This window comes from Scyliorhinus canicula, chromosome 13, assembly GCF_902713615.1.
Source record: "Scyliorhinus canicula chromosome 13, sScyCan1.1, whole genome shotgun sequence".
In the NCBI taxonomy this organism is placed as follows: domain Eukaryota; kingdom Metazoa; phylum Chordata; class Chondrichthyes; order Carcharhiniformes; family Scyliorhinidae; genus Scyliorhinus; species Scyliorhinus canicula.
In genome coordinates, this window is record NC_052158.1 from 18720935 (window position 1) to 18741597 (window position 20663).

Below are 20663 nucleotides of genomic sequence, written 5' to 3' on the forward strand. Positions count from 1 at the left end.
ACATGTTGTCTGCAGCTGTAGGCCATAGAAACATAGGAGTAAGCCATCCCAGGAATCAGTCGGGTAAGCCTTTGTTGCACTCCCTTTATGGCAGGTTGCATTCTCCAGATACACAGCATGTGGTAGACAGCTCAGGGTGTGTGTGTCCGTGATGTGTGCTCTCTGTGATTCTTTCTGTTTTATGTTTTTTCCAGGTTGCCGTGTCACTCTGGATGCAGTAACTCCAATGGGCGGATTGATTGTGATCTGTACATCGAGTATTCTGCTCTGGGAAATAAATAAACTATCAGGTGAGTGTTTAATGATAAAATCAACAGGGGTTGGTTTCGGGGCTGGTTTAGCACGGGGCTAAATCGCTGGCTTTGAAAGCAGACCAAGGCAGGCCAGCAGCACGATTCAATTCCCGTACCGGCCTCACTGAACAGGCACCGGAATGTGGCGACTAGGGGCTTTTCACAGTAACTTCATTTGAAGCCTACTTGTGACAATAAGCGATTTTCATTTAATTTCATTCAGATTCATAAGGAAAGGGCTAATTGCTGAGGTATTTTTTGCCAGTTTTCATGGACACCTGCTGAAGGATTGAAGTTTACACTGCAAAAGGAGGCCAATTGACCCATAGTGTCTGTGCCGGCTCTTTACAGGGCCAGACTAACTCCAATTCTATCATAAAAAGTAAATTACTGAGGATGCTGGAATCTGAAACAAAAACAGAAAATACTGGACAATCTCAGCAGGTCTGACAGCGTCTGTGGAGAGAGAAGGGATCTAACATTTTGAGCGTTAATAACGTTCTGCACAATAATAATTTCTCTAATAAATGTCCTCTTCCCCTTCCCTGTTCCAGTGGAAATAGTCTTGTTCTTGTTGGTCTAACGTCGTGTTGCACTGCCAGTTTGCAGCACTCTCAATTCTTCAAGCTAGTGAGTTGAAGTCCCACTCCAGAGACTTGAGACAAAGTCTCGGCTAACAATTCACTGCAGAGGGAGTGCTGCACTGTCAGAGCCAGGCGGGATTCTCCGTTGCCTGATGCCGATATTGTAATCGGCGATCGGGCGGAGATTCGACTCCGGCCCACATCGGGGCCGGCGCTGGTTTGACGGGCCAGTCATCCATGCTGCGCCCCCTCAGAAATGGCACCATCGCATCGTGCGCCGTTGCAATGGCATCGGCGCACCATTGACCGACTCGCCCGCTATGCTCCGCCCCGATGAGCCGAGTTCCCAATGGCACGGGAACCCGGTGTTCAGCACCGCCACACTCAGCCGGGATCCGTGCCACTGGCCGGGGGAGGGGCTTTGGTGGGGGGGGGGGGGGGTGTGGTGGCCTGTGGGGTCGCCAATGGCGGGTCAGGTCCACATGACCACTGCAGATCATCAGCTGTGCGTATGCACAGCCAGGGGCCCAGCCATTCTCTAGCCGAGCTGGGAGTTTCACCTGGTGTCGCTGCTATCCCCCTCGCCAGTCCCGGAATCGGTGAGCGGTCGGCGCCGATTCTTTTCCATCGTAAACCTCCCGCGAATTCTCCATTCGAGCTGACACTTAGCCGCTGAAAAGGAGAATCTAGCCCGTCGACGTTTGAAGGAGACATTAAATAAAAATCCCTGTCAGCTCTCTCAGTGGACATGAAAGATCCCCTGGCACTACATGAAAGGACAGAGGTGCTATCCTGGCCAATATGTTCGAACATCTCACTCTCTGGCTCAGTGTCCATTCCTGCCCCCCCCCCCCCCTCCCCCAATGTCATTAAAACAGGTTATCTGCTATCATGTTGATGTTTGTGGGATCTTGACGTACACAAATCAGAAGCTATTTTGCTTACATTATACTTCTGTGTTTTTACTTAAAGTAACTTTCTTGGCTGTCAAGCACTTTAGGGCATCCCAAGGTTTTGAAAGGAGCAGCGGTCTTTTTGTGCATTACTATCGTTCCCATCGCAATTTACTGGTGTCAGTAGCTATCATTCATAGGTAGAAAAGGGTCCAGAAGGCAGATTAACTGCCTGGAAGTTAAAGAATGAAAAAGAAATGCACACAATTCACTTTTTAGCGTAGATCCTTGTTTAATGTTTTCATTGGTTGGGGGGGGGGGGGGGGGGGGAATGGACACCGAGCCAGAGAGTGAGATGTTCGAACGGCAGGCACAAACCTCAGTCTATGAGATGGAGGCTCTTATAGAAGGTGGGGGGGGGGGGGGGGGGGAATTATTCCGAGGAGGAAATTCCAGAACGTGGGACTGGGGAGATCTAGGCAGCGGCACAGCAAATGAAGAGTGAGAGGATGAGCCGAGAGCAGAGTAGTTCTTGAGTTGGAGGAGAATCTGAGGGAAAAGGGGGTGGGAGAAGGGGTGGCTAAGAAGAATTTCGCCTATGCAGCAAGTTTATGATCTGAAATATGGGGTCAGAAGCAGTCTCAGTAGTAACTGTCAAATGGATATTGGTTATGTTCTTGAAAAGGAAAAATTAGCAGAGCTATAGGGAACTAATCGGATAGTACTTTTAAAGAGCCAGCACAGCTGAATGACCACCTCCATTTGTTTGTGTGATTTCAACACATCATGTATTGTATTTGTGAATTGTTTTTGATGCTGCCATTTTGTTTGGTGATATGTGATAGAGCGATTCAGCCCATTGTGTACGTAGCGATGATGATGTTAGAGAAATCTCACCCCACAGTGCCACCTACTGGCCTGCGAGTGTATTGTAACGGGTTTATTTTTATTATAAATTTAGAATACCCAATTCATTTTTCCCCAATGAAGGGGCAATTTAATATGTCCAATCCGCCTACCCTGCACCTCTGTGGGTTGTGGGGGCGAAATCCACACAAACACAGGGAGAATGTGCAAACTCCACACGGACTGTGACCCAGAGGCCGGATTCGAACCTGGGACCTCGGTGCCGTGAGGCAGCAGTGCTAGCCACTGCGCAGCTATGCTGCCTTGTCACAGATTTCTGTTCCAAATGTTTACATGGTCCGTCTTTGTGTTAAACATTAACAAAGTCGTGTTCAAAAACTGAGACAACAGGAAGTTGGATGGGAAGTCAGCATGTACACAGGAGTTTTAATGATAAAATAGAATTGTTTTACATATTTTTCAGTTTTTTGGAATTTGCAGATAATGTGCTGATTACAATCTCCAGTTCATAGATTTACATGCTGTTGTCTATTGGCAGGTAAAGGATGTGAACCGCCACCTGATCTACATTTACATATCTCCTTTGCTGTGGTGGTGCCAATTGTTATTACTGTTTTAATCTTTGCGATTTATGTCCAAAAATGTAAGTAATGATTTCTAAACCCGTAACAATATCTTGTATTTATCTCACACCCTTAGATAGCAAACCTCATCATCACCAACTTTCCTGCTGTAGATGTATCTCAGTAATGACCACTGCACAGATCTTGTAGGAACAAGTCCCATCTTCACACGGAGGATACCCTCCATTGTATTGTGTGGCACTACCGCTGTGCTAAAGGGGATAGACTTCAAATAGATCGAGCAACTCAAAACTGGGCTTCCATGAGGCGCTCTGGGCATTAGCAGAAGCAGAATTGTACTCCACCAAAATCTGTACCTCATATCCCCAATTCCACCATTACCACCAAGCCTGGTTCAATGAAGAGTGCAGGAGAGCATGCCAGAAGCAACATCAGGCATACCGAAAAATGAGGGGCCGGATTCTCCGATCCCTGATGCCGAAATCGCGTTCAGCGAAGGGATGGAGAATCCCCAATGACGACAGAATCGGGGGCGGCGCCACTTTTGCGATGCTCTGCCCCCTGAAAAGTGACGTTACTCCAGGAGTACACCGCAAGCTGTATCCACGGCCTCAGGCCATTGCTCGAGGCCCAGCCCGCGATGCTCCATCCCCGACCGGCCGAGTTCCCAACGGTGTGTGACATGTGTGGTCTAACCCGTCTCAGGACCTCAGTGTGCCAGCTGCAGACTCAGTCCAGTGCCGCCATAGTTTGTGGGGTGGGGGCTTTAATCAGGGCTGGGGGCTCTGTGGGGGGGGGGGGGGGGCGGTCGTAGTCAAGCAAACCAGCTGAAGGGGGAACTATGTTTGTGGTCCGTGGGCTTCGTCTGCCATGAAACACGGGGCGGCAATACCCCGGGCCATATCGGCAGCTAAAGCTGGGACCTCTACGCTGCCTGGCTGCTAGCTTTCCCCCCACCCCCGTGCAGGAAATTGGTGGCCATTTTGCGCCAGTTGTCCCAGAACATTAAAGCGCATTACAGGCCCTTCGGCCCTCGATGTTGCGCCGACCCGTTAAACCACTCTAAAGCCCATCTACACTATTCCATTATCATCCGTATGTTCATCCAATGACCATTTAAATGCTCTTAATGTTGGCGAGTCCACTGCTGTTGCAGGCAGGGCGTTCCACACCCTTACTACTCTCCGAGTAAAGAACCTACCTCTGACATCTGTCCTATATCTATCTCCCCTCAATTTAAAGCTATGTCCCCTCGTGCTAGCCATCACCATCTGGCGTAAAACACCACCGTTTTCACGTCTGGGTGAGGATTTAGTCTCCCAAATGGAGAATCCAGCCCCAGCTGTTCACCTGGTGAAGCTACAACACAGGACTACTTGTGGGTCAAACAGCGTAAGCAGCAAGTGAGAGACAGAGCTATGCAATTCCACAACCAACAGATGAGATCTACACTCTGCATGCCTGCCACATCCAGCTGTGAATGGTGCTGGACTGTTGAACAACTGACTGGAGGAGGAGGAGGCTCCACAAATATCCCCATTCTCAATGATGGAGGAGCCCAGCCCATCAGTGCAATATTCTGCCAGGAGTGCTGAGTGAATGATCCATCTCGGTCTCCTCCAGAGGTCTGCAGCATCACAGATGTCAGTCTTCAGCCAATTCGATTCACCCTATGTGTTATGAAGAAACGGCTGAAGGTACTGGATACTGCAAAGGCCACGGGCTCTGACAATATTCCGGCAATTGTACTGAAGACTTGTGCTCCAGAATTTGCTGCAACCCTAACCAAGCTGCCCCAGTACCACTACAACACTGGCATCTACCCAGCAATGTGGAAAGTTGCCCAGGAGTGCCCTGTGCGCAAAAATCAGGATAAATCCAACCCAGCCAATTACCGCCCATCAGTCTACTCTTGATCATCAGTAAAGTGATGGAAGGGGTCATCAACAGTGCTATCGAGCGTTCAGTATGGGCTGTGCCTGGGTCACTCAGTCCCTGACCTCTGCAGCCTTTATTCAAACATGTACAAAAGAGCTGAACTCCGGGCGGCACGGTGGCGCAGTGGGTTAGCACTGCAGCCTCACGGCACCGAGGTCCCAGGTTCGATCCCGGCTCTGGATCACTGTCCGTGTGGAGTTTGCTCATTGTCCCCGTGTTTGCGTGGGTTTCGTCCCCACAACCCAAAGGTGTGCAGGTTAGGTGGATTGGCCACAATAAATTGCCCCTTAATTGGAAAAAATGAATTGGGTACTCTTCTGAAAAAAGAAAGAGTTGAACTCCAGAGGTGAGGTGAGAGTGACTGCCCTTGACATCAAGGCCTTGACTGAGGATGGCATCAAGGAACCCGAGCTAAACTGGAGTCAGGGGGAAAACGTTCCAATGGCGTGGGTAATACCTGCCGCAAAGGAAGGTGATTGTGTTGGTTGGAGGTCAAAGTTCCTCAGGGAAATGTCCTGGGCCCAACCATCTTCAACTGCTTCATCAATGACCTTCCTTCCATCTTAAGGTCAGAAATAGAGATATTCTTTGATGATTGCACAATGTTCAGCACCATTTGCAATTCCACAGATACTGAAGTAGTCCATGTACAAATGCAGCAAGAACTGGACAATACCCAGGTTTTGTGTTGACAAGTCACAAGTAAAATTCTCACCATACAAGTGCCAGGCAATGACCATCTGCAACAACAAAGAATCCAACCATCACTCCAGTCATTCAATGGCATTACCATCACGGAATCCCGCACTGTTAACATCCTGGGGGTTACCATTGACCAGAAACTGAACTGGGCTAGCCATATTAAAACTGGCATTACAAGAGCAGTTGAGATACAGTAGTCCCCCGTTATACCGCGCTCCGCAATACCGCGGTTCGCGATATACCGCGGGGGGCTTATGGACCCCAACTGTCAGTTGTGTCAATTTCAGCGGCCGGCTCACTTTGATCCGGAGAGGGAAGCTGCTCTCTCACTGAAACAATCAGCCGGCCGCTGAAATTGACACTGCCTGCTGCTCTCTCCCTCCAATCAGAAACATTAAAACTTAAACGTTGGATTGGAGGGAGAGAGCAGCGGGCAGTGTCAATTTCAGCGGCCAGCTGATTGTTTCAGTGAGAGAGCAGCTTCCCTCTCCGGCCGCTGAAATTGACACTGTTTTAATTAGATCCACGATGGGGGTTTTAAATTTATTTAAAAATCTAAGCTAGCGCTTCCCATTGAGAGTCTATGGGGGTCTGACCTCTCCCCCCGCCCCCCAGTAGACTCTCAATGGGAAGCGCTAGCATAGATTTTTAAATAAATTTAAAACCCCCATCGTGGATATCCGCGGCTCGGATGCAACGCGGGTGGCTGTCTTGGACCCCAACACCCGCGTTATAAAGGGGGATTACTGGATTAGGAATCCTACCGCGGTTAACTCACCTCCTGACTCCCCAAAGCCTATTCACCATCTACAAGGCACAAATCAGGGGTGTGATAGAACACTCCCCACTTGCCCAATGAGTGTAGCTGCAACAACACTCGAGAAGCTCGACACCGTCCAGGACAAAACAGCCCATTTGATTGCTCCCCCTTCCACAAACATTCACTCCCTCCACCACTAACAGCAGCTGTGTGTACCATCTACAACAGGGGTGGGCAAACTACGGCCCGCGGGCCGCATGCGGCTTGCCAAAGGTATTTCTGCGGCCCACCAAGTCATTTAAAAAAAAAAAAAAATTTTTTTTTTAAAATTTTTTTTTTTTTAAATTTTTTTTTTTAAAAGGTTAATGGGTGGGGGGGCTGTTGGGTTACTTACTAGTATAGGGTGGATACGTTGACTTGAGTAGGGTGATCATTGCTTGGCACAACGTCGAGGGCCGAAGGGCCTGTTCTGTGCTGTACTGTTCTATGTTCTATATGAGGCGCCCAGAATCATAACCGGGTGAAGTAATTATTTTACTTAATATACTATGCGGCCCTTTGTGAATTGTGAATTTCTGAATGCGGCCCTTGCACGGAAAAGTTTGCCCACCCCTGATCTACAAGATCCACTGCGGGAACTCGCCAAGGCTCCTTAGGCAGCACCTTCCATACCCAGGACTGCTACTACCCAAATGGACTTGGGCAGCTGGCACACGGCAACACCATCACCTAGAAATTCCCCTGCAAGCCTCTCACCATCCCAGCCTGACAATATATTGTTATTTCTTTACTGTTGGGTCAAAATCCCAACCTAACAACACTGTGGGTGTCCCTACATCACCGGGACTGCAGTGGTTCAAGAAGGCAACTCACCACCATGTTCTCGAGGATAATTGGGATGGACAATAAAAGCTGGGCGAGTGAGTGACACCCACGCCCCATAAATCAATTTTTTAAAAACTCTGTAGTCACCAACTCCACAGCCCTCCAAGATATCTGAGCTGCTCCAATTCTAGCCTCTTTTATATCCTTGATTTTAGTTGTTCCACCGTTGGTGTTTGTGCCTTGAGCTGCCTGACCTAATATTGTCCAGCAGGACAGAGAGGTCAAATTTGTTTCCTAATGCTCTGTGCAGTACCTGAGGATGCTTTACTTGCATTACATTCAAGCTTTTGTTACGGCTTTGATTGTCAGTAAGTTTGTTGATAGAATGTGTGCCAATTAGCAAGGGGTGGGGGTAGAGGTCGGCGGTGAGAATGAGCCACAAGATAAGATATCAGGATATGGAAGTTGCAGGTGGGGCAAGGGGGTTATTTTAGGATAAATCACCTGGTGATAACTCTATAGATGTGAACTGTGGGAGTGACTGGGAAGTAAAATGGTAAGACTAACGGCCACACATTATCACACCGGGAAGCTTACATTTATATTATTCCTTATATTACAGTTCAGTGCAGCTGTTCAAGTTGGCAGCTCACCACCACCGCAAGGGCAATTAGGGATGAGCATTAAAGGGCAGTCGGTGGCACAGTGGTTAGCACTGCTGCCTCACGGCGCCGAGGTCCCAGGTTCGATCCCGGCCTCTGGGTCCCTGTCCGTGTAGAGTTTGCACATTCTCCCCGTGTCTACCTGGGTTTCGCCCCCACAACCCAAAGATGTGCAGGAACTGGCCACGCTAAATTGCCCCTTAATTGGAAAAATGAATTGGGCATTCTAAATTTAAAGTTTATAGAAGCGGGATGAGCATTAAATGCTGGCCAAGCCCAGATCCCCCCCCAAAATAATGGACCAGTGATTTTCATAAGCGGCCAATGGCTCTTTGGTATACAAACTTTGCATGGTGGGATTTTAAGGCAGTGTCTTAGTAAACAAGAGTTGGAGCAAATTTTCTTATTCCCGCCCCTCGAGCTATTGGATCGTCAGTGTGCAGCAAACACGAGGGAAAGTTAAAGCGGAATATTGCGGATGCTGGAAATCTGAATTGAAAACAGAGAAGCGTTGGATATACTTAGCACGTTTGGATGCACCTTTCGAGAGAGGAGCAGGGATAATGGGCTGAGTTTTCTGAGTTGCTTTGGGGACTGGGTTAATGGGCTGGGAGGCGGCAGCAACGCAGCGGGAGGGCTGTCAAAATGGCGGAGGGAGGCTTCGGTGAAAGGACGGGGAGTCTTCCTGCCGCCGTGCCAAATTGCCAACGGTGGGAACGTTGGCAACCTGGGACGCCTGGCTGGGCTGGCCAATTGAGCCACTGACCAGTGGTGGGCCGCCAGCTCTCTGATTGGGCCAGCAGCTCTTGGGGCTGATGTCCTTAACTGGATGGCAGCCTCATCGTTGGCTGCTGCTGGCATCATGCCACCCCTGGATCTGACTGCCAGCCAGACCGCTCGTCTCCCACTTTCAGTCCCAGCGACCCCGATGTGTCAGCTTCATGACCTTGCGACAGGAGGAAAATTCAGTGGGGTGGAATGGGAATTCCAAGCACACAAGTTACTGCCTGGCCACAATTCCTGTAATCCCAAGCAATGCAACAGGAAAAATCTATCCAACGACATCTGAACGAAGCACTCGAACCATTGTCAGAATGTTCAGCTCATTTGTAAATTGTTACAACTTATTTTGTGTCGCACCAACAGACAGAAAACGGAGGAAAGAACAAGGAATGGTAATAACAACTGCAGGTGCACGTGAGCAAGTTTCTGACCATTTAAATCTTGTAAGTATTGGGATAAAAAGACCTGAGATCACCCCAAAGCCTGCTCCCTCTATCCTGACTCACACCGAGCCCTGTTCACCCGCCACCTCTTTGCTCACTGATGCAGACTGACTTCCAGTCAAGCGACATCTCAATTTTAAAATTCTTCTCCTTCTTGTCACAGCGCATTCAGTGGGGTCGGGGATTCTTTAGGGGGGGCTTCATTTTTAAATGGTGTCCCTATCTCTCGCTGCACCTGGGAGTTCCGGCAAGCATAGCTCCCCACTGTACAAAATGGGGCCGCATGTTATCCATTTAGGCCCCATATACGACACGAGTCGCGTTGAACAGCCACATGTTTCTTGGCACTGCAAGCACGGGAAACACGCGGCTAAACGTGCACGCTATGGGACTTTGTTCCCTTTTGGGAGACTCGAGGCCAAGAGCCACAAGACAGAGATGAGGATAATTTTTTTCTCAGAGGGTCGCGAGTCTCTGGGACTCTCCCTGATAAGCAGTAGAAGCAGAGTGTTTGAATATTTTTATAGCAGAGCTAGGTGAATTCTCGATTGACAAGGGACTGAAGGTTATCGGGGGTCGGCAGAAATGTGGGATGGAGGTTACAAACAGATCATGCATTATCTTATTGAATGGCGGAACAGGGTGGAGGGGCTGAGTGGCCTCCTCCTGCTCCTAATTCATATGTTTGCATGACTAACATGTGACTGGAGTCTGTAGACATACTGGGTGGGGTTTAACGACCACCCCGCCGCGTGTTTTTCAGTGGTGGAGGCAGCCCACCAGCGAGATCTGCCAACACCGCCATTGTCAATGTGATTTCCCGGGAAATCCGTGTGCTGACGTGGGACTGGAATTTCCCGCTGGCTTGAACAGTCAGTAAATCCCGCCCACTATACTTGGATTTCGAGCAAGCGTTTGATAAGGTGTCACAGCAAAGATTATTGCAAAAAAAAATAAAAGCTCATGGTGTAGACATATTAGTCTGGAGATTGGCTGGGTGGCATAAAACAGAGTCTTTGATTGGAAAGGTGTGATTAGTGGAATCCTGCAGGGGCCTCAACATTTTACAATTTTCATTGATGACTTGGAGCAAAGACATGGTAGCTAAATTTGCAGATAACACAAAGATAAGTAGGAAAGTATGTTGTGAAGAAAAATGCAGAGTTTGCAGATGGACATCGATAGGTTGAGTGAGAAGACAAAAATCTGGCAGGTGGAGTATAATGTGGGAACGGGTGATGTTCACTTCAGCAGGAAGAATAAAAAAGCAGAGCATTACTTAAATGGAGAACAACTGCAAATTTCTGAGGTGCAGAGGGATCTAGGTGCTGTAGTGCATGAGGCACAAGAAGATAGTGTGCAGGTGCAGCATGTAATCAAGAAGGCTACTGAAATACTATCCTTTATTACGGGAGGATTGGACATGAAAGTAAGGATATTATGCTTCAGTCATACAGGCCTCGGTGGATCCGAATCTTGAATACTGGATGCGATCGAACGGCCACGCTATGCCTGAAAGGCGCACGCGGTGATGCAACGTAGCTGTTAAGACGCTGGGTGACTTTGTTGCCGGGACCTCCCAGGCTCGCCATGCCTTGCGAGATCTAACGCAATCTCGTGAGACGTTGCGATGTAAATCCTGCCCATTATGGGTGGGATCACTTTTTAGCAAATCTGCATATCAAAGCGAGACGAGGCAGCTCACCTCACTTTAATGCGCAGATTCCCGAGGTGCCCGAGGCCTGGGATGTACATCCTTCGCCTCGGAGAACTCGGGCGAGTGCTGTTCAGTACTGGTCTCCAGAAACGGGGTCTCCCAGGGGATTGGAGGCCCCAGGTGCATGCCCTTTGGGCAGAGTGATACCCTGGCTCGTCTGGTGCCACCGAGGCACCCTGGCACTGCCACACTGATACCATGGCAGTGCTACATGGGTGCCAGCCTACCACTGCCCAAGTGGCACTACCAGCAGGGGTACTGCCAGGGTGCAAGGTTGGCACTGCCAAGGTGCCAAGCCAGCATTTTTTGCACGGTTGCGATCAGGCTGGAGGGGAGGGGGACTGTGCTATGGGTTGGGGAAGTGGAAGGGGGGGGACTGGGGACCCCCAAAGCGTTGGGGCTTTGAGGGGGGGTGGCAATCAGGACTCCATTTTAATCTCTCGCTACACTCAGAAGATCCGGCTCGCAATGCTGCTCACTGCACAAAACGGGGCTACGTGCAGCCTCAGCCGTGCATTCCCCGCTGGGGCCCCCTATCTAACACGAGCGCAGTTTTACAACATCGTGTTTCTGGCCCCTGCGAGTGCCTGGAAACGCCCCTAAACGCGCCCGCTCTGAGACTTTATTCCCATTTAGTTAAATAGCGTCCAAAGAGACGAGTGAAGACTATCGACAGATTAGGTGAGTGACAAAAACAGATGGAACATAACGTTGGAAAATGTGACGTTATGCTCTTCGGTCGACGAATAAAGGGGCTGAATATCATCTAAATGGTGAAAGATTGTAGAAAGCTGCAGCACAGTGCGATTTGGGGGGGGGGGGGGGGGGGGGGGAACCCATGCATAAATCACAAAATGCTAGTGTGCAAGTTCAGCAGGTAACCGGCAAGGCAAATGGAATGTTTGCCTTTATTTAGGAACAAAGGAACAGGAGCAGGCCATTCAGCCCCTCGAGCCTGTCCTGCCTTTCAATGAGATCAAAGCTGATCTGTGACCAAACTCCATATACCTGCCTTTGGCCAATATCTAAATTAACAACTGTTCCAGCTTCAGCTGCTATTCATGGGAGAGAGTTCCAAACCTCTACCACCCTTTGAGTGAAGAATGTTCTTCCTCACATCTCCCCTGAATGGTCTGGCCCTCATGTTTAGACGAGGCCCCCTAGTTTTAGAATCTCCAACCAGTGGAAATAGTTTATCTTCTCTGGTCCCCTAGCCGCTTGTTTCTCAGCGGCCGTGCCGTTTCCTAGCGCCCGGATTCTCTACTCCCGGTGCTTGTCAATTGGATCACCCGTTGAAGCCACCCCACGCCACCAGGAAACCAGCGTGCCGGGGCGTGCTGCCGACGTGGAACGGAGAATGCCAACGGCTGGAGAATTCCGACCCCTCTCTTTTTTCCCGTTAATATTTTGAAGACTTTGATCGGATCGGCGTCTAAATTCTTGAACGGCACAGTGACACAGTGGTTAGCACTGTTGCCTCACCTGGCCCTGGGTCCGCGTGGAGTTTGCACATTCTCCCCGTGTTTGCATGGGCCTCATCCCCACAACCCAAAGATGTGCAAGGTCGGTGGATTGGCCACGCCCCTTAATTGGAAAAAAATAATTTGGTACTCTATATTTTTTAAAAACCTTCTAAATTCTGGTAAAAACAGGTCTAATTTGAGTAATCTTGCCTCATAACTTAACCCCTGCAGTTCAGATATCACTGTTGTAAACCTTAGTTGTATTCCCTCCAAGGCCAATATATCCCATCATCCTCTGGGTAAAAGGTTTCCCACACATCCCTCTAAACCTCCTGCCCCTTATCTTAAATTGATGACCCCTGGTCATTGACCCCTCCACCAAGGGGAAAGGTTTCTTCCTGTCTACCCCGCTCATGATTTCACCCATCTCAATCATGTCCCCCCTCAGTCTCCTTTGCTCCAAGGAAAACAATCCAAATCTATCCAATCTCTCTTCATAACGAACACTCCCCCATCCCAGGCAACATCCTGATAAATCTCCTGTGCACCCATTCCAGTGCTATCACATCCCTCCTGTACTACGGGCAGCATGGTAGCATTGTGGATAGCACAATCGCTTCACAGCTCCAGCGTCCCAGGTTCGATTCCAGCTTGGGTCACTGTCTGTGCGGAGTCTGCACATCCTCCCCGTGTGTGCGTGGGTTTCCTCCGGGTGCTCCGGTTTCCTCCCACAGTCCAAAGATGTGCAGGTTAGGTGGATTGGCCATGATAAATTGCCCTTAGTGTCCAAAATTGCCCTTAGTGTTGGGTGGGGTTACTGGGTTATGGGGGTAGGGTGGACGTGTTAATCTTGGGTAGAGTGCTCTTTCCAGGAGCCGGTGCGGACTCGATGGGCCAAATGGCCTCCTTCTGCACTGTAAATTCTATGAAATAACAGTACTCCAGCTGTGGCCTAACCAACATTTTATACAGTTCCGGCATAACCTCCCTCTTAAACGCTATGCCTCGGCTAATAAGGGCAAGTGTACCACATGCCTTCTTAACCACTGTATCCACCGGCTTTGCTACCTTAAGGGACCAGTGTACATGCACCAAGATCCCTCTGATCCTTGGTGCCTCCCAGAGTCCTACCGTTCATCATGTATTCTCTTGCCTTGTTTGTCCTGCCCAAGTACATCACTTCACACTTATCCAGATTGAATTCCATTTGCCACTGATCAGCCCGTCTGTATCCTCCTGTAATCAAAGGCTATCCTCCAAACTATTTGCACCCCACAAATTTTTGTATCGTCCGCAAACTTACTGATCAACCCTCCTACATTCATGTCTAAATCGTTTATATAAACCACAAACAGCAAGGGTCCCAACACTGATCCCTGCGGAACCCCATTCGACACAGGCTCCCAGTCAGAAGCACACCCCTCGGCCATCCCCACTGCTTCCTGCCACTCAGCCAATTTTGGATCCAATTTGCCAAATTTCCTTGGATCTCATGGACTCTTAACTTGGCCATCAGTCTCCCATGTGGGACCTTATCAAAAACCACGGTCATCTCCAAGTAGATCACTTCAAATAGTTTCCTGGTTTATTCTCCAGTCCTCCGGCACCTCTCCTGTGGCCAGAGAGGAATTGAAAATTATTGCCAGCACCCCTGTTATTTCCTCCCTTGTCTCATTCAACAGCCTGGGATACATTTCACCTGGCCCTGGAGATTTCTCTACTTTTAAGCCTGCCAGACCAATCAGAACCGCTTCGCTGTCTACGTTAATCTCTCTAATTTTATTGCAGTCCCTCTCCCTGTTTTCTATACCCACACCAACCCTCTCACAAGTGAACACTGACACAACGTATTCATTTAGAACCTGACGTACATCCTCCAGCTCCACACACAAATTACCACTGCGCCCTCCCCTCTGCCCTCCCCTCCCCACTCCGCCCTCCGCCCTCCCCTCCCCACTCCACCCTCCCCTCCGCTCTCTGCCCCCCCTCCGCCCTCGCACTCCCCTCCGACCCCCCCCCTGCTCTCCACCCTTCCCTCTGCCACCACCCCCCCTCTGCTCCGCTCTCTCCCAGTCTCTCTCTTGCCCTTTCCCATCCCACTCTCCCAGTCCCCCTCTCTCTCTCTCACTCACTCCCATTCTCTGTTCCGGGCCGCCCCGTCACCACTGCCGACGAGGATGGAGATTTTGCCGCTCAGCCAAAGCTCCATTCACTGCAGTGGCACCAGAGAACCCCGGCAGGGTGAATGGATGGGGAATCCCAGCCTCGGTCTCTCTCACTCGCAGACTCACATTGTTACGGTACGAAAGGAGGCCATTTGGCCCATCGTGTCTGCACCGGCTCTCTGAATGAGCATCATGACTCAGTGTCATTCCCCTGCTATTTCCGCATACCCCTGCACATTGTTACCATTCCAATAATCATCTAACACCCTCTTAAATGCCTCAATTGAACCTGCCTCCACCACACTCCCAGTCGGTGCATTCCAGACCCCAATGACTCACTGTGTCAAAACATTTTTTTCTCACACTCCATTCTTTTGCAAATCACTTCAAATCTGTGCCCTCTCATTCTTAATCCTTTTACGAGCAGGAACAGTCCCTCCCTATCTACTCTGTCCATCTCGATCAAATCCCCTCTCTGCCTTCTTCTCTCTGGGAGAACAGTCCCAACCTCTCCCAATCTATCCTCATATCTGAAGGTTCTCATCCCTGAAACCATTCTTCTCAACCTCCCCCGCTCTGATTCGCTCTCTCGCTCTCGCATTTGTTTCTGAATATTTGGTCACTGAGTATAACAAATGCGCTTATTTTATTTCAGGAGGAAGGTCTGCAAATCCCGAATCTAGATCCGTAATCTAAGCCTGAACCTGAATAATTTCAGCCCTCTTAAAATGGACACAACGGCAGTGATTTTCCGACTTGTCGCCAGCATATCTTCGGACACTAAGCGACAATTTAGCTTGGCCAATCCACCCAACCTGCACTGCTTTGGACTGTGGGAGCAAACCGGAGCACCCGGAGGAAACCCACGCAGACACGGGGAGAACGTGCAATTCTCTACACAGTCACTCAAGACCGGAATCTCCAAGAGTATGCAGGGATCCAATCATTAGCTTTTGGTTAAGCAACCCTCCAACTTCTGCTTTTAAACTTTCCTGCAAGAACTGTGGGTGCCTTAGTACAAGTGTTGAACCTCACTGCATCCGTGCTTAGCGGTTTAGAAATTATGTACATACGTGTTCCTGATGGCTGCAATGCTCCTGGCCCTACACTTGTCAAGCTGAACCATTCCAATGTAACTAACTGTCTCTGTCTGTGATATTCCTAGGTTTTTAATGGCAGCCTGTAACTTGATCCAAACTGGCTTTGCCTATCCTATCTCCTTCTCCATGGCAACGGGAAACACCATAGACCACTAGCAGAAATGGTACTTCGCTATTTCAGTCTCCGTGAGCCTTTAATTTTAGACACAAAGAATAGGTTTCAACACATCTGTAGTGATCTGTACATACACCAGGGACTACAGACAGATGTAACAGCCACAGCATCACTAGAGGGGCAACATCAGAGACGGGTATAAAGGGTCCAGCCCAAGGGAGGATCCGCCTCTTTCAGAAGCACAGGGCTAGGGAGCAGCAGCAGACAGAGACAGCTCAGCATAGGCAGCTGTCACCTTAGCTTCACTGGACATACCTCTTGGCTGTATTATATCTAGTTAAGCTCTGGAAACAGAACCCACTGAATGAAGTTAACTGGAAGTCTACAATCTTTATTCAGGCTAAGAGAATAACATAACATCTAGTTAGAATCTTGATATTGGTACCATCTCTATTGGCTCCAGGAGGCAAAGGCCTGGATTTTCAGGATGGCGGGGGCCTGTGGAGTATTGGTGGGGAACAGGTCCCTACCGACTCCAGCTGTCCCGGTGCCATTTCGTGCTCCAACAAGCATTGATTAGCATAAAACGGGGCTTCCACCTTTTGTCCAGGAAGTCGCCCCAGGAGCACGGACAGCGGGGGGGGGGGGGGGGGGGGGGGGGGGGGGGGAGAGACTGGGGTCAATTGCACAGTGTGACTTTGGTTAGTGGCAGGAGGCAGAGGGTGGTGGTCGAAGGTTGTTCTTTGTGATTGGAAGACTGTCCAGTGGTGTACTGCAGGGTCAATACTGGATCCCTTGCTGTTTGTAGTGTGCATTAATGATCTAGTCTGGAATGTGAGCGGTATCATCAGTATATTCGTAGATGACACAAAAACTAGTGACATGGTAAATAGCGAGGAGGAAAGCCTTAGATTACAGGACGATATCGACCGGCTGTTCAGATGAGAACAACAGTGGCAAATTAAATTTCACCCTGAAAAGTGTGAGGTGATGCATTTTTGGAGGACTAACAAGGCAAGGGAATGCATAATGAATGGCAGGACGATAGGAAGTACAGAGGACCAATGGGGGACCTTGAGGTGCATGTCCAAAGATCTCTGAAGCCAACAGGACAGGTGGATAAGGTGGTCAAGAAGGCATATGGGATACTTGCCTTTATTAGCCGAGGCATAGAATATAAGAGCAGGGAGGTTCGGATGGAGCTGCATGAATTGCACTTTAGGCCACAGTGACCCAGACTAGTAATCCGGAGACCCAGGAAATGCTCTGGCAGTACGGTAGCATTGTGGATCGCACAACCGCTTCACAGCTCCAGGGTCCCAGGTTCGATTCCGGCTTGGGTCACTGTCTGTGCGGAGTCTGCACATCCTCCCCGTGTGTGCGTGGGTTTCCTCCGGGTGCTCCGGTTTCCTCCCACAGTCCAAAGATGTGCAGGTTAGGTGGGTTGGCCCTGGATAAATTGCCCTTAGTGTCCAAAATTGCCCTTAGTGTTGGGTGGGGTTATGGGGATAGGGTGGCGGTGTTAACCTTGGGTAGGGTGCTCTTTCCAAGAGCCGGTGCAGACTCGATGGGTCGAATGGCCTCCTTCTGCACTGTAAATTCCAAAACAGACCCTGGTTTGAATCCCACCACAGCAGATGATGAAATTTAAATTCAATAAAGCATCTGGAATTCATCATCTAACGATGACCATCAACAATGGTGATTGTTGACTTCCGGTGGCAGCAATGCGCAGTTGAGCCGCACATTCGGCAGCTCCCGCGATTGACGGACTTCGGGGCTTTTTTCAGGGCCCCCAACGGAGCTGAGGAGGCAAATCCCGACGGGGGAAAGAGGCCAGGAGTCGCCCCAGCGGTCCCATGGTCTGGACCAGGAGTGGGGCAGAGAGAAGATCGACAAAAACACCCAGGAAAAATCGGGGGGCAGGAAAACAAAATGGCGGCCGGCGAAAGCTTTGAGGAGCTGAGGAAGTGGGTCCAGGAGTAGCAGACGATTCTGCTGCGCTGCTTCCAGGAGCTGAAGTTGGAGCTGCTGGAGTCCCTGAAGGTGGGTTAGGTACGTTTTGGCGCAGCAATTTGGGCGCGGCCGTTGTGGCGCGGGGCAGGGGTTAGGAGGTTGAGGGACCAGTTTGTGGAGGAGAGGATCGCAAGCTTGGGGGAGTTAGAGGGGAAGTTTGGGCTCCCCCCGGGGAACATGTTTTGGTACATGCAGGTTAGGGCGTTTGCCAGGCGGCAGATGGAGGGGTTCCCCTTGTTGCCCCCACGTGGGGTACGGGACAGGGTGCTCTCGGGGGTGTGGGTCGGAGGAGGGAGGATTTCGGACATATACCGGGCAATGCAGGAGGTAGACGAGGCCTCGGTGGAGGAACTGAAGGGTAAATGGGAAGAGGAGCTGGGTGAGGAGATTGAGGAGGGGACGTGGGCAGATGCCCTAGAGCAGGGGTGGGCAAACTTTTCCGTGCAAGGGCCACATTCAGAAATTCACAATTCACAAAGGGCCGCATAGTATATTAAGTAAAATAATTACTTCACCCGGTTATGATTCTGGGCGCCTCATATAGAACATAGAACAGTACAGCACAGAACAGGCCCTTCGGCCCTCAATGTTGTGCCGAGCAATGATCACCCTACTCAAGTCAATGTATCCACCCTATACCAGTAAATAACCGAACAGCCCCCCCCCCCCCATTAACCTTAAAAAAAAAAATTATTTTTTTTTAATGACTTGGTGGGCCGCAGAAATACCTTTGGCGGGCCGCATGCGGCCCGCGGGCCGTAGTTTGCCCACCCCTGCCCTAGAGAGAGTGAATTCCTTCTCTTCTTGTGCGAGGCTTAGCCTCATACGGTTCAAGGTGCTGCATAGGGCCCACACGACTGGGTCGAGGATGAGCAGTTTTTTCGGGGGACAGGTGTGCTAGGTGCTCGGGGAGCCCAGCGAACCACGCCCATATGTTTTGGGCGTGCCCAGCGTTGGGGGAGTTTTGGAAGGGGATAGCAAGGACGGTGTCGAGGGTGGTGGGATCCAGGGTCGAGCCAAGCTGGGGACTCGCAATTTTTGGGGTTGCAGTGGAGCCGGGAGTGCAGGAGGCGATAGAGGCCGGTGTTCTGGCCTTTTCGTCCCTAGTAGCCCGGCGGAGGATCTTGCTCCAATGGAAGGATGCGAGGCCCCCAAGCATGGAGTCCTGGATCAATGATATGGTGGGGTTCATCAAATTGGAGAGCGTGAAATTTGCCCTGAGGGGATCAGTACAGGGGTTCTTTAGGCGGTGGCAGCCTTTTCTGGACTTCCTGGCGGAAAGGTAGGGAAATAGGTTGATAGCAGCAGCAGCAGCAACCCGGGGGGGGGGGGGGGGGTAAGGATTGGGGGGGAGGGAGAACTGTACACATGGGTTTGTGGAGGGTGCTATCTCTCTCTTTTTTGTTTTTTTCTTTTTGCTTTTTCTTTGTTTTTGTTCTTTCCTTTTGTTTGAAGTTGCTCTTGAAGCTGGGGGGGGGGGGTATTGTTCATGGGGTGTTACCGCGGTTGTATGTTAATAGAGTTAAAATGTTTAAATTTTGTATTTTGTAAAAATTTCAATTAAAATTATTTTAAAAAAAACAATGGTGATTGTTGTAAAAACCCATCTGGTTCACTGCCCTTCAGGGAAGAAAACATGCCGTCCTTATCTAGTCTTGCTGACATGTGACTCCAGACCCCCAGAAATATGGTTGACTCTTAAATGCTCCCTGAAATTAACTAGCAAGCTCTGTTGTATTCAACTGCCACAAATGACAAAAAGGTTTCAAGGGAGCAAGGCACAGTCTGTGCCCAGCGAGCAATGTATTTGCCACGAGATCTTGGATGTAAATAGTGCAAGGAAATAGTTCAACGAAAACTAAATACTGGCCATCTCCATGTCACACAGCGTAAGTGAAACCTCATCAGAACATGGTGCCAGGGCTGGAGGCTATAGTTAAGAAGCTGAGAGCACAGATTGGTAACCCACGGGACTGCTCAACTTTACAACAACAAAGGATAAAATGAATATGTACCTTGGTAGGAGACAGTGAGCCACTCACAATGTCTGCAGCTGTTAACAGTCACTGACCCCTTCCGCAGCCGTTGCAAGACATTGATGGTTCACAGCAAGGACAATGATACAGGCTCCATAGACAACAGTTGAAAGGTACTCACTGGGAGAGAAAGACACAGACGTCTGTGTCCAAAGAGCAATGTAGTCGCCATGAGGTTTTTGTAAATAGTGTAAAAAGTACAACTAAACACTAGGGTCGATTTTCCACCTTCGTTGAGCCCGCACTTAGGCAGAATTGCGGGAAAGCCCCAAAACATGATTTGTGCCAGGGAAAGCCAGACTCTCATTCTCCCGAACCATTCCAGCTGGCGTGATCAGGGTCTCGACCAGAACGAGCGAGAATCTGATCACAACTCTTTGCATTAATTTAAATCTCATTAACGAGGTTAAAATTGAATGAGCGACCCCCTCCCTCCCTCCCCCCTACCCCCACTCTGCAGGAATTGACCCAGGTGTGAATCACTACTGGCCTCTAAAAGTGAGGATCAGTTTCCAGGGGACTTGGGGGAGGAGGGGAGCAAGTGGATGAGTACCCTTGCTATACTTACCAAGGTGCCAAGGGAGGTCCTTCAGGAAAGGTGAGGGTCAGAGGGGGTTGTTTGGGCTGGACTGGAGGGGTTCCGGTCAGGGGTCTTTCCCAAGATGGAGGCCATGTGGCAAGTTTTCCTTCTGTAGCCTTGAAAATCTTTAAATTCTC

At 49.8% G+C, this 20663-nt stretch overlaps 1 protein-coding gene and 1 long non-coding RNA gene across 4 annotated transcripts in view; one reads left to right on the forward strand and one right to left on the reverse strand.

Annotated features, from left to right (window-relative positions):
• The window catches only part of LOC119976182 (contactin-6-like), a 49028-nt gene extending 33152 nt beyond the window's left edge, over window positions 1-15876 (forward strand). For both annotated transcript variants that reach the window (XM_038816464.1, XM_038816467.1), the window contains 4 exons: window positions 195-290; window positions 3176-3280; window positions 9255-9334; window positions 15335-15876. In XM_038816464.1, the coding sequence (XP_038672392.1) occupies window positions 195-290; window positions 3176-3280; window positions 9255-9334; window positions 15335-15370 (317 nt within the window). In that variant the 3' untranslated portion in view covers window positions 15371-15876. The remainder of the gene's footprint in view (window positions 1-194; window positions 291-3175; window positions 3281-9254; window positions 9335-15334) is intronic.
• The window catches only part of LOC119976183, a 63088-nt gene that overhangs the window by 31011 nt on the left and 11414 nt on the right, over window positions 1-20663 (reverse strand). The gene's annotated exons all lie outside the window — the stretch shown is intronic.